We start from the raw sequence: 12,677 nt of genomic DNA on the forward strand, positions 1-12,677 counted from the left end.
TACTGTACATATTGTAAATATTGTGTATCATGTGTTGCAATCTATTTATGTTATATAACTCCCAGGAGGTGGGAGAGGAGCCATATGCCATGGGGGCTGCAATCTTGGCACATGATGGTTTGCATGTTGCCTTGCTCATAATAATCAACAATAATAATAAAAACACATTATGAAAGTTACTGCTTGAGATTTCATCAATTTAAAAGAACCCTATTGCAGGGTTCAATCCAGAGATTTTCCCCAACATAAATACACACAGTATCTCACAAACGTGAGTACACCCCTCCCATTTTTGTAAATATTTTATCTTTTCATGTGACAACACTGTAGAAATTATACTTTGCTGCAAAGTAAATTAGTGTACAGCTTGTATAACAGTGTAAATTCACTGTCCCCTCAAAATAACTCAACACACAGCCATTAATGTCTAAACCGCTGGCAACAAATTATATACTCCCCGAAGTGAAAATGTCCAAACTGGCCATTTTCCCTCCCCGGTGTCATGTGGGTAGAAAGGGTAAAGCAAGTGGATGAAATTTCGGTTTACAGCACTGAGCGCTTTCAGTGTGCACTTGAGTTGGGCTGATTTAACAATTTAGATAAATAAGTGGTGCACTTAATGAACTGACTGACAATATTTTTAAGTGCAATTAATATACTAGTTAAATATTTTGGAAATATCAGATAATATGCAGTATTAAGGTAAGTTATATTTGTTTACCAGTACACTGGATATTATTTATTTGTAGATTTTTTATTATTTATTTTCTTTGGTATATGTTTACAGCAGTGCTGCAATTATAGATAAAGGTAACATTTCTGTTGGTTGTGGGAACAAGCGCTGGCTGTCTGCATAACATTTTTTGTAGTAGTACACTGGTGGCATTTATATTATCTGGATTGTAGTGCAACAGTTTTTTGGGTTATAGCACTACCCTGGTTCAAAACATTTGCGATCTACCAAAAAAATGTGATCAGAGTAGTTTGACATTATTTGCCCTCAGTAATAAGTAGTAAGATAAGAACTGATGTTAACTCCTTCACGCAGGTTGCCTCCCGGCCCTTTAAGAGTACTAAAGGTTGGGTTAGGTACAATATTAGCTCTTCACTAGTCCTGGGGAGCTTTTAGAAGAGATTTAAAAAAAATGGTCCAACAACTATACCAAGATGTTCTCTTAGAACTCTGGGATGATTTTTTTTGATACTAGGAGTAAACTTTGTAACTTTATATTTTTCTTTTGAAAGAACAAAAAAAAAACAAAAAACAAACTCTGGGATGAATACCATCAGGATTTAAAATTTTGCTACATCAGTTCCTTTGCTGCCTTTGTTGCTATCAATCCTGAAAATTAATCTTTATTACTAGGAACCAATATCGTCCCCCAACTTTCTATTATTAGTGTAATATAAATTTACATTTTTTAAATGGTTTTCCAAATTCAGGGTTCCTTCAAAACAAGTGGTATACCCAATTTTCATTTCTGTGATCCCATGGTATTTTTTTTTTTTTAATTCCACATATCAGAAGGTTAGGCATCGGGTAGGGGGCAGAGATAAAGAAAAAAAAAATACCCCTTAGAGAGAGACTGGACCCAGAGGTCTGGGACAACTATGATTCCGACTGGCAAAAAGGCCAACAGATGTCCCCCACTACAGAGCTTGCAGGGTTTTGGGGTCCAAGGCTTGCAGCAAAAAGGATAAACCCACCTTTTACTTACAGGAGGATGTCTAGATTAAGCAAAAAGGATCCCTTTCAGCTACAAGGGGTGGAAGCCGTACTGGTAGTAGACCAGCTCATGATCGCTCATGATCGCTTTCAGATGTCACACAGTGGGAGGAGCAACATCAGTTCCTCTCACCGTGTCCAGGGCAGCCAATGCCGCAGGTGGTGGATGGGGACGGGGACGGGGGGGGGGGGGGGCTGTAAAAGTGTATGTGTATATAGTTGCTCAGATCACTTTTACATAAAAGACAATCACCGGGTCTAAAAAATGTTACTCGTACTAGGCTCATGGTTGAAGCCTCAATATTATTTAGGGATATGATTAGGGACAAACTTAGCTGAAGGTAAAACAAAAAGAAAAAAGTTTCATTTAGATTTGGATAGAATGCTGGTTGGTTAGTTCCAATGTTATGTTTTCATTGCTGCGCGTGTCCCCTAGGGTGTTTCATTTTTCCAAAGATGTGATTTTCATATGACTCTGCTTACGCCCCGAGTGCAAGTGATGTAAAAGATATATATGCCAAATTTCAAGAAGCATGGATAATTAGGGGTTGCACATACTGATACAAGAACAATGATCCAGTGGGTTATTGAACTGGGTCAGGAAGACTTTTTTTTTGCAAACTTGAGCAAACTGGATCCCACTTTATAAGAGATTTTCCTTTCTCTGGATAAATTAAAAGTTAACAGATCTCTGGACACAGGTCTTATTTTTTATCCATTTATCATTTAGATTATTTTTGGGCTACTTATGTAAATTTAATGTAGTATTTTTATTACACCCTCCATCCCTTAAAAAAACCTTAAACGTCCCCATGTTATGTTGCCATTATGCAGTATATTGAAGTTACCTCTGTTTGCCATGAATATTTCCAGGGCTGTATTCTGCAAAAGATATCGCCTTGAGAATACGGCACGGATTTCTGTGAAGAGCCATTTTCCATGCACTCCCTCAGTGTAGGCCAAAATCTGAAAGGACAAAAAAAATGTACTTAAAGCATTGTAATACAAACTTTTCCCAATATGAACAAATAGAACGTGGCATTCTCTGCAGTACTGTGAAGAGTAAGATTTAGAGAATATTTAAAGCTTCAAATGGCCGTAATAAAGCAGAGTATAAGTAGTCTAACATAAAAGATAATCACATTTACAGGAGTTCACCAAAACTGAAAATAACTGATGAGTGTTAGGAGAATGGAGGTAGCCACACATTTCTTGTTCAGCAATGATTTTGCAAGAAAACCCCAGCCAGTTTGACAGTTGCCACTCAGTAACCTAGCAAATATTAATACAAGGTCTGTGTCTAAAGATATTTGTACAACACAGTTCATATTTTGTTTAGATGCTTTATCAGTACTTCCATATAACATATCTAACCCATTCCAGCCTCAAAATGCTGAGATGACATGTTCAGTACAGGCTTTAATAACCAATGCATATTTTCAACTCAATACATTTTTATTGGGTTTTACAATTCAATGTAATTATTTGACAAGGTCAACTGCAATAAGAATTGAATGCAAGCTTTCAGAGCAGACATAGGATTACAAGATACACAATCCTGTGAACCATCATAGAATCTCACAAAGGTGTATGTGAAGCGCAACCAGAATGAATGTGATGGTGGAAAATGATGTATGTCAAAGATCTTGTTTGGTTCCAACTCAGCTTCAAAAAGGAGCAGAAAACCACTGCATTATTCAAACAGTACTGTTTCCCCAAAAATAAGACCGGGTCTTATATTAATTTTTGCAACAAAAGACACTAGGGCTTATTTTCAGGGTAGGTCTTATGTAATGTGCAGTCTTCTCTCCCCTTCTCCCTCCTTGCCTGTCAGGAATTCTCAGTGTGAACCAAGTAAAAGTGTTTGTAAAATCCTATAACCCACTCTATTACTGTAGTATATAATGCACAATGTGTGTTTCTGTAGTATAATTGTGCCAAATACGCTCGTTATAGCGCCGATATGCGTTTCCATGACCCTCCAGAGATCTCTTCCCCACTCCGAGCACTGCAGAGGGGCTGCCTGAGATCCCTCACTGACAGCTGGGAGAAGAGGAGAGCAGCAGGAGGTCAGCTGAGCGCGCTGTACCGAAGGTATATTACAAATTAATATTACAGAAACACACATTTTACATTATATAATACTGTAATAGAGTGGATTCTAAGAGTTCACAACCACCTGAAACTAGGGCTTATTTTCGGGGTAGGGCTTAAATTGTAGCCATCCCCCCAAAAAATAAATCACACTAGGTCTTATTTTCAGGGAAACACAATATAAACTCGTCATAATAGGAAAAGTATTGAACATGCTAATTTAAATTCAGTGTGCGAAATCCATTGTTGGTAATGACAGCTTCAAGAGGCCTCTCCTGTATGCAGAAACTAGTCATGTGCATTGCTCAGGTGTGATTTTGGCCCATTCTACCAGTCTTCAAACCTTGAAGGTTCCGTGGGCCTCTGCTATGAACACTGATCTTTAGTTCTTTTCATAGTTTTTCTATTGGATTCAAGTCAGGCGATTGGCTAGGACATTCCAGAAGCTTTATTTTCTCTCTTTCTTTAAAACCAATTGAGAGTTTTCTTGGCTTTGAGTTTGGGATAATTGTCTTGATGAAATGTCCACCTTCGTTTCATCTTCATCATCCTGGTAGATGGCAGCAGATTTTTTTTTTTTTTATCAAGAAGGTCTTGGTACATTTTTCCATTCATTCTTCCTTCAATGATATGAAGTTTGCCAGTGCCATATGCTGAAAAACAGCCCCACACAATGATGTCCCCACCTCCAAACTTCACTGTTGGTATGCTGTTTTTGGGGTGATGTGTAGTGCCATTTGACCTCCACACATGGTGTGTATTATGGCATCCAAAGAGTTAAATTTTGGTCTCATATGACCAGACTATATTCTCCCAGTATTTCACAGGCTTGTCTAAATGTTGTAAGAAAACTTTAAACAATCTTCAACATGCTTTTCCTTCAGCAATGGAGTCTTGCGTGGAGTCTTGCATATAGGCCATGGCGGCTGAGTACATTACTTATTGTTTTCTTTCATACAATTGTAACTGCTAATGCCAGATCTTTCTGAAGCCCTCCACAAGTGGTCCTTGGCTCTCTCTTCAGATACATTTTTCACTACTCTGTCAAAGTTTGCAGGGAATGCCTGGTCGTGGCCAGTTTATGGTGAAATGAAATATTCTTTCCACTTCTGGATTATGGCCCCAACAGTGCTCACTTAAACATTCAGAAGTTTAGAAATCCTTCTGTAACCAATGGCATCAGTATGTTTTGCCACAATAAGGTTGAGAATGTCTTTAAAGAGCTCTTTATTTTTACCCATCATGAGATGTTTCTTGTGTGACACCTTGGTAATGAGACACCTTTTTATAGGCCATCAGTTGAGACTGAACCAGCTGATATTAATTTACACTGACACGGGGCAGGATTGCTTACTAATTACTGATATATTATAGTTGATGTCTTGGCTTTCCATGCCTTTCTGCACCTCCCTTTCTTCATGTGTTCAATACTTTTTCCCTGTGCCATTCCATTTTATTACACATAACAATTTCTAAACGTATTAGTTTTGGTTTCTTTGTATGTATGGATTGCATGGGCTGTTACCGACATGATTGTGTGACAATTTCATGTAAATAGCACCTTTAGAAATATATTTAACTAGAAAAAAATGTGTTCAATACTTCTTACCACCTATATTTTATATACATATACACACACGGGCAAAGGTTTAGGGAGGATGTATAATTTTTTTTTCCAATACTAAAAAGAAGGGGGGAAAAAATGAAATGGTTGTTAAACTGATGCACTCAGTTTAGCCTCTGCTATGTCAAGCAGTACAATTATCCGCTTCTACAGATGTACTTCAAAGTCTCTGGAGTTCAATTAAAATTGGATTAGATGCAAGACTTCTGTGGGACTTTTGTCATAAATTGACAGCACTTTTTACAAAGCCCAGCCCCCTAGTAAACTAGTTACTAGGGAAACTGCATTTCCACCACTGCTCAGAAGTTATGTCAAGTTTGACAGATATGGTAAATACACCAAAAGTATAGGATAGAACATTTTAATAGCAAACCATTCTTTGATAACTACATTTATTGGTTAGGCACTACAACATTCTCTACCTAAACATTCAATAAACAAATTAGCAGATAATATATCTGTACATTTGTGATTAAATAAATTTATATTTTATCACTGCTATTCACAATCATTAAGACTGACATTTAACCAACTCAAGTATCAACCTGTAATACTCATTCATCACCAGGCTGTTTTCAGTTTCCTGTGCTGTGATAGTTTGATGGACAATCACACCATTCCACAATTTTTAAGAAAAAGCTTTCTTTTGCTATTTAACAACTGTTTTTTAACCGCTACAATACATGGCACTTTCGCCCCCTTCCTTCCCAGCACTCTCGCACTTTCAATGACAATTGCGTGTACCCAAATTAAATTTTTATCATTTTGTTTGCACAAATAGAGCTTTATTTTGGTGGTATTTATTCACGACTCCGGTTTTTATTTTTTGCGATATAAGGGAAAGAATAACAGAAATTTGGAAAAAAACAATATTTTCTTCTATTTTAAAAGAGATCCAATAAAAATAGGATCCTTTTCTCTGTAATTCACTGACTGACACAGCTCCTTTCTGTAACAAATGGGTTGTTAGCCTTATCACTAGGAGAATACTAGGCATAGTTGTAATACAACACTCAGATCTCTTCATTCCGCCCAGGGGGGCGGTCCCTTGGTTAACAACCCTCCCATCTGCAAACAGACCCCAGTACATCAACAAGCAGTATAATGTAAAGATAAAAGGAGGGGCGGGTGAATTACAGAGAAAAGGATTTTACAGCGAGTACAAAAAACCCTATTTGCGGCCAAAACAGGCATAAGCCGATGCACTGACATCTACTTTGTAGAACTTGATAAACGCGTGGAGAGACGACCAGGTCGCCGCTGTACACATCTGAGCGGCAGACGCTTGGTGTCGGAAGGCCCAAGACGTTTCCGATTGCCCCTGTGGAGTGGTCCGTGACTGTAAAGGGGGGCACCTGACCCTTCAAGGTGTAGGCTTGTACTACATTGTGTCTGATCAACCTGGAAATGGTGGCCGACGAGCCCGCCATGTCTTTCTTTGGACCAACCACCTAAGCAAACAGTAAGTCCGACTTCCGAAAGGGAACCGTGGCAGACAAATACACCATAATGGCCCGATCCACATCCAGAGTGTGAAGGGCCACCTCCTTAGGGTGCTTCGGCTTAGGACATAGAGATGGCAATACAATGTCCTCATTGATATGAAAAGCCGAGACCACTTTCGGTAGAAAAGCCGGTTGCGGACGCAGCACCAACTTATTCTTGTGGATAACCAGATAGTGTGACTTGCAAGACAAGGCCACCAATTCCGAAACCCTCCTGGCCGATGTGATGGCCACTAGGAAGACAACTTTCTGGGAAAGAGTTAACAGGGGAATTTCCCTGATGTTTTCAAATGGTGGTTTTTGACGTGCCATAACACCAGGTTCAGATCCCAAGGGGGTAACGGTGGACGTACTGGAGGGACTACATATCGTACCCCCTGAACGAAGGTACTCACTAAGGAGTGAGATGCCAGGGGACGCTGAAAAAAAGACAGCTAAGGCTGAAATATGCCCTTTAATGGTGCTTAATGCCAATTTCTGGTCTACTCCTTGCTGAAGAAACAGCAGGATCCTAGCTATGGAAAAGGAGCGCGGATACCATCCTTTCTCCTCACACATGGAGATGTAGGCCTTCCAGGTACGATGGTATATCTTCCGAGAAGATGATTTCCATGCTCTCAACATAGTTGGGATCACCAAGTCTGACAGACCCTGGTTCCTCAACACCTGGCTCTCAATAGCCATGCAGTTAAAGCCAGCGATGGTAAAGCTGGATGGAGAATCGGACCTTGACAGAAGGTCCCCTCGCAGCGGCAGTTGCCAGAGAGCGTCTGCCACCTGACACACCAGGTCCGCGTACCAGGGATGATGAGGCCAATCTGGGGCAACCAGTATCACTGGGATCCCCTCAGCTTCCACTCTGCGAAGCAGACATGGTAACAGTTTCAGTGGAGGAAAGGCGTAGATCAGCTGGTTCTGATCCCATGGAGCCACCAGCGCATCTGACGCGTCGGCCCACGGATCTCTTGTCCTGGACTAAAAATTTTGGCAACTTCCGATTGATATGGGAGGCCAGTAGATCCACGTCTGGTGTGCCCCACCTCAGGCACGGCAACATGAATGTTTCCGGGTGCAATGCCCTTTCTCCTGGGTCCAGCATCTGTTGGTTCTCCACTCCCAGGATATAAATGGACGTCCGGCCCGGTACGTATCTCTCTGCCCACTGAAGTATGTGAGCGACCTCCCGTGCAGCGGCTGAGCTTCTTGTTCCCCTTGGTGATTGACGTATGTCACAGCTGTGGCATTGTCTGACTAGATCCTGATCGGACGCCCTTGCAGTCTCATCGACCATGGAGAGGCACAGCCTGATCGCTCTCAATTTGAGCAGATTGGTCGACGGAAGAATCCAAGTTGCTGATCAGAGGCCCTGAGCCGACTGAACCCCCATCACGCCAACCCAGCCGGATAGACTGGCGTCCATTGTGATCACCGTCCATTTCAGAGGAAGGAACGATTTCCGGGACTGAATCACCGGGGGCCTCAACCACCAGATCAGTGAGTCTGTCGATCTAGGGACAACTGAGATGTGTCCCATTTTGTCAAAATCTCCTTCTGCAGGACTGTGGTGTGGAACTGGGCATAAGGTACTGCCTCGAAGGAGGCTACCATGAGTCCCAGTACTCGCATGCATAAGCGGAGCGATGACCACTTGCGGTTCATCAGCAGTTTTACAGTGGATCTGAGAGTCTGCAATTTGTCTGAAGGGAGAAACACTCTTGCTTCCCTGGAGTCCAGCAGCAAGCCTAGGTACTCCAGACGCTGGGTCGGCACAAGCACCGACTTCTTTAGGTTCAACAGCCACCCAAATTCTTGCAGGGTCTGCATGGTGATCGCCACATCCTCCTCTAATTCTGAGGAGGAAGATGCCCTCAGGAGGAGATCTAGGTATCCCACGATCGTGATCCCACGTTGCCATAGCAACGCCAAAACTGGAGACAATGCCCTGGTAAAGACTGGGGGGCTGAAGCCAGACCAAAGGGAAGAGCCACAAACTGGTAGTGGTCTTCCCCCGACTGCAAAACCACAGAAACTTTTGATGCTGGGTATGTGTAGGTACGCATCCTGGATGTCTAAGGACAGCGACTACTGAGCAAACTGAATCCATTCTGAACCACTGCACTTTTTCACAAAGTGATTGAGGGCTTTTAGGCCCAAGATTGGACTTACCCCTTTTTTCTTGGGAACTACAGATTTAAGTAGAATCACTGGAAGTATTCCGATTCTGGAACCGGTACAATCACCCCGCGATTCAGCAAATCCCTTACCGCCCCCAAGAAGGCCTCCCGGTGTGCCGGGGATACGGGTATGCTGGAGGGGGAAGAATCTGTTTGGCGGCCAAGAGAGAAACTATCTTGTAGCCTATGGAAATCAGATTGCAGACCCATTGGTCGAATAACCGGGAGGACCACCCGGGCTGCAAACTCCTGAAGGCGACCCCCCCACCCGAGACATGGGTGGGGACAAACCTTCACGTGGTAGCACTTTTTTCGCAGGCTTGCAGTTCCAGGGACGTTTTGACCGTCCGCGGACATCCTGTCAGGCTGGGGACATTTGTCGAAGCATCGGGCGGATGAAAAAAATGCTTGTGAGCAGAAAAAGAGGGCCCTTGCCTACGGTATGGCTCCTTAGCTTTCCTGGCCTGTGGGAGTAAGGTACTCTTGCCACTGGTGGCATTTTTAATAATGTCATCTAATGGGGCTCCAAAGAGCCGGTCGCCAAGGAAGGGAAGATCCATAAAGGCTTTTTTGGATGCCTGGTCAGCAGACCAGCATTTTAGCCAAATTAGGCGCCTCAGCACCACAGCTGACACTGAAGCCCTGGATAACAGAGGAAGAGTGTATCTAGAGCTGCGTCACAGATGTACTTAAGGCCATTCACTAGTTGGTCTGCTAGTTCCATGCAGACAGGAGAAGCCTGTTGCTCTCCCAATTCGCAGTGCAAACGTTTTGCCCACTAGTCAGTGTCTTTGACACAAGTGTGGATGCCAGTACTGGTTGCACGGCTGACCCCGTAAACAAGGAACGAGCCACTGCCTCTGCCTTCCTGTCCATAGGATCCTTGAATGTAGGCGTCCCCTCAACCGGGATCGTGGTTACTTTATTTAACCTGGATACTAGAGGGTCCACGACCGGAGGAGCCAACCATTTTCTGAAAAGGCTCTCCTCAAAAGGGTAATGCACCGCCATGCATTTGGGGACCGAAAAGGTCAGTTGCGGGCAACCCCATTCCTTGTAAATTAACTTGTCAAAATAAGTCAGATACGGAAACACCTTAGGTGAACGTGCTGGCTTGCGGGACCCAAAAGGGACCGGTACATCAGCAGAGGGATCCGCTGGCTCCTGAATCTTCAGCGCATCACGCACAGCTGTGATAAGTGCTCCAACAAGCGTTTTGTCGCACCGGGACCCGGACTCATCGTCACTATCCGAACGGTCCTGGACAGCATTGTCCGACAAGACAGAGCAGGGGTCACCAGCCTCAGCAGGACCTGAGTCTGCGTCAGAGCTCTGCCCAGAGGACGGGGCACAGGGGCCTCTTTAATGCACCTTTCTATCCATGCACCACCTCCAACTTGGCAATGAACAAATTGAGGACTGCCGTCCGGGTGTCCATGGGCACTGTGCAGTCCGCAGGTGACCCAGTTGCAATTGCCTGGATTTCGAGGGAAGAAACACCCGTTTCTGAAGCAATGCTGACCCTACTCTGTTTGCCACCCGAAGGGGACTTAGGACAGTGACAGTCCCACTCTCCTTGCTGCCGCTAACTGAGGGGCTCTTTCTCGCCGGACTCACCACCCCGAGGAGTTCTGCGCTGTTCACAAGTAGTGCCTGTAGTCCCTGAGTGCAGAGGAAACAAAAGCTGTGTCGGTGGCAGCCACCAGAATGAGCGCTAAAACATTCAAGAAAAGTGCTCAGGCTTCAATAAAATGGCCGCCTAGCGTCCAGTGCACAGAGAGGAAACACAGGGAAAATGGCTGTGAGAGCACATGAGCCATGCTGCTGCTAGAGAACACTGAAAAACTTGTTCAGGCATCCAGAAAATGGTCGCCAGTGTCCTGAATAGGAGATCACTTGGAAAATGGCCACTGAAGCCCAGGAAGGCATGCTGCCCTCGCTCACAACTAAAATGGCTGCCAGCAGCTCCATGAGGTACAGAAAGAAGAATGATAACAGAGACACAGCGCCGCACCAGACCACAGCAGACCCTCACAGGCACCTTCTGGGAGCTTAACACACAGGACCCAGGACACCTCTAGCCAGCCAGCACCTCATCTCAGGAAAGAGCCCACAAAGATACCCTGTATATGCACACACACACTGCTCAGCAGCCACATGCAGCATCCCCCCAGGGAGGGGGGAGGGAAGATAGGGACAGGGGAGAGAAGAGAGGGAGGTGAGGGACCCCCGAATCGACCTCCCAGGGAATGCCCAGCCGCTCAGCCCCGCCGAGGAAGGGAGAGCTGCACTTACCAGTCCTGAAGAGCTGGGAGACATTCCATTGCAGAACTACTCACTGATCAGTACAGGATAGCTGCTGGCCTCGGCATACTGTGACGCAGACATCAGTAGCCTGGTCATATGTATGCCCCGGAGCATAAAAGCTCACCGACCACATCTGGAGCTGAGGTTTCGTCGTGGCCTGGCGAGCAGTAGCTGCGACCTGCACACGCTCGATGGCCGGACTGTGGAGACTACAAGGATAAGGGTATCCAGCCTGTCACCCAGCTGGCTGTTGATAGCTGATCACAGGATCATTCATCTTGCGCAAAAAGCCAAGCTTCTGCATAAAAAAACCATGGACCGGTGGACCCGCAGGGTTCCTAGGTCCTTCTCCTACACTAGGCAAAATAAAACTGAGGTCTGCCTGCAGATGGGAGTGTTAACCAAGGGGCCGCCCCACTGGGCGGAACGAAGAGTTTTGAGTGTTGTATTACAACTATGCCTAGTATTCTCCTAGTGATAAGGCTAACAACCCATTTGTTACAGAGAGGAGCTGTGTCAGTCGGTGAATATAAGAGAAATCTAATTTTGTCATAAATTTAAGCCAAAACGTATTCTGCTAAATGTTTCTGGTAAAAAAAAAATCTGTTAAGTGTATAATAACTGGTTTGTGTGATCACAGACATATGTACGCAAATGATCATGTACAGATGTGTGCAGGTGATCACAGACATGTGTGCAGATAATAATTGGGACATGTGATTTTAGTGGGACATATTTGGGGACGTGTGTTTACACTGTGTTTTACACTAGACTGGTGATCAGCGAGTAAAAAGCTGTAAAAAACAGCTCATACTCCCTGATCACCAGCCGGCTGCAGCGATCTGCTCTCCTCAGCAATGACTTCCATGTGAGGAGAGCCGACTGCCTAGCAACTGGCTGTTTGTTTACAACACATGATGGCTGTGATTGGACACGGCCATCATGTGATCAGGAGGGCCAATCACAGAGCCCTCCTGCCAATCTGAGATGTGCCATGTCCGGGTGACACGAGACGCGAGATCCCCCTCCTTCTTAAGGACATTCCTGAATGTCCAGTCAGATGGAGAGAGCTCCCACCCGGCCGTATATATACATTGACTGGGTGGGAAGTAGTTAACTGTATAAAAGGAAAAAATACTAAAATATTTTTGAAATAGAATTGAAATGTCAGGATAGTACAAACAACCCTAAAATTACCCTTTTTTTTTGGTAAAATGAAGTATGGAGAACACTAAAATTTGGAACTT

The 12,677-nt window shown here is 44.1% G+C and overlaps 1 protein-coding gene across 3 annotated transcripts in view; it reads right to left on the reverse strand.

The window, feature by feature from the left end:
• LRBA (LPS responsive beige-like anchor protein) overlaps positions 1-12,677 on the reverse strand; it is a 939,113-nt gene that overhangs the window by 271,282 nt on the left and 655,154 nt on the right. For all 3 annotated transcript variants that reach the window (XM_077477021.1, XM_077477022.1, XM_077477024.1), the window contains one exon: positions 2,575-2,692. In XM_077477021.1, coding sequence (XP_077333147.1) covers positions 2,575-2,692 — 118 coding nt within the window. The remainder of the gene's footprint in view (positions 1-2,574; positions 2,693-12,677) is intronic.

Source organism: Lithobates pipiens, unplaced genomic scaffold, assembly GCF_037356315.1.
Source record: "Lithobates pipiens isolate NorthernLeopardFrog02 unplaced genomic scaffold, aLitPip1_a1.2 Scaffold_13, whole genome shotgun sequence".
Lineage (NCBI taxonomy): Eukaryota > Metazoa > Chordata > Amphibia > Anura > Ranidae > Lithobates > Lithobates pipiens.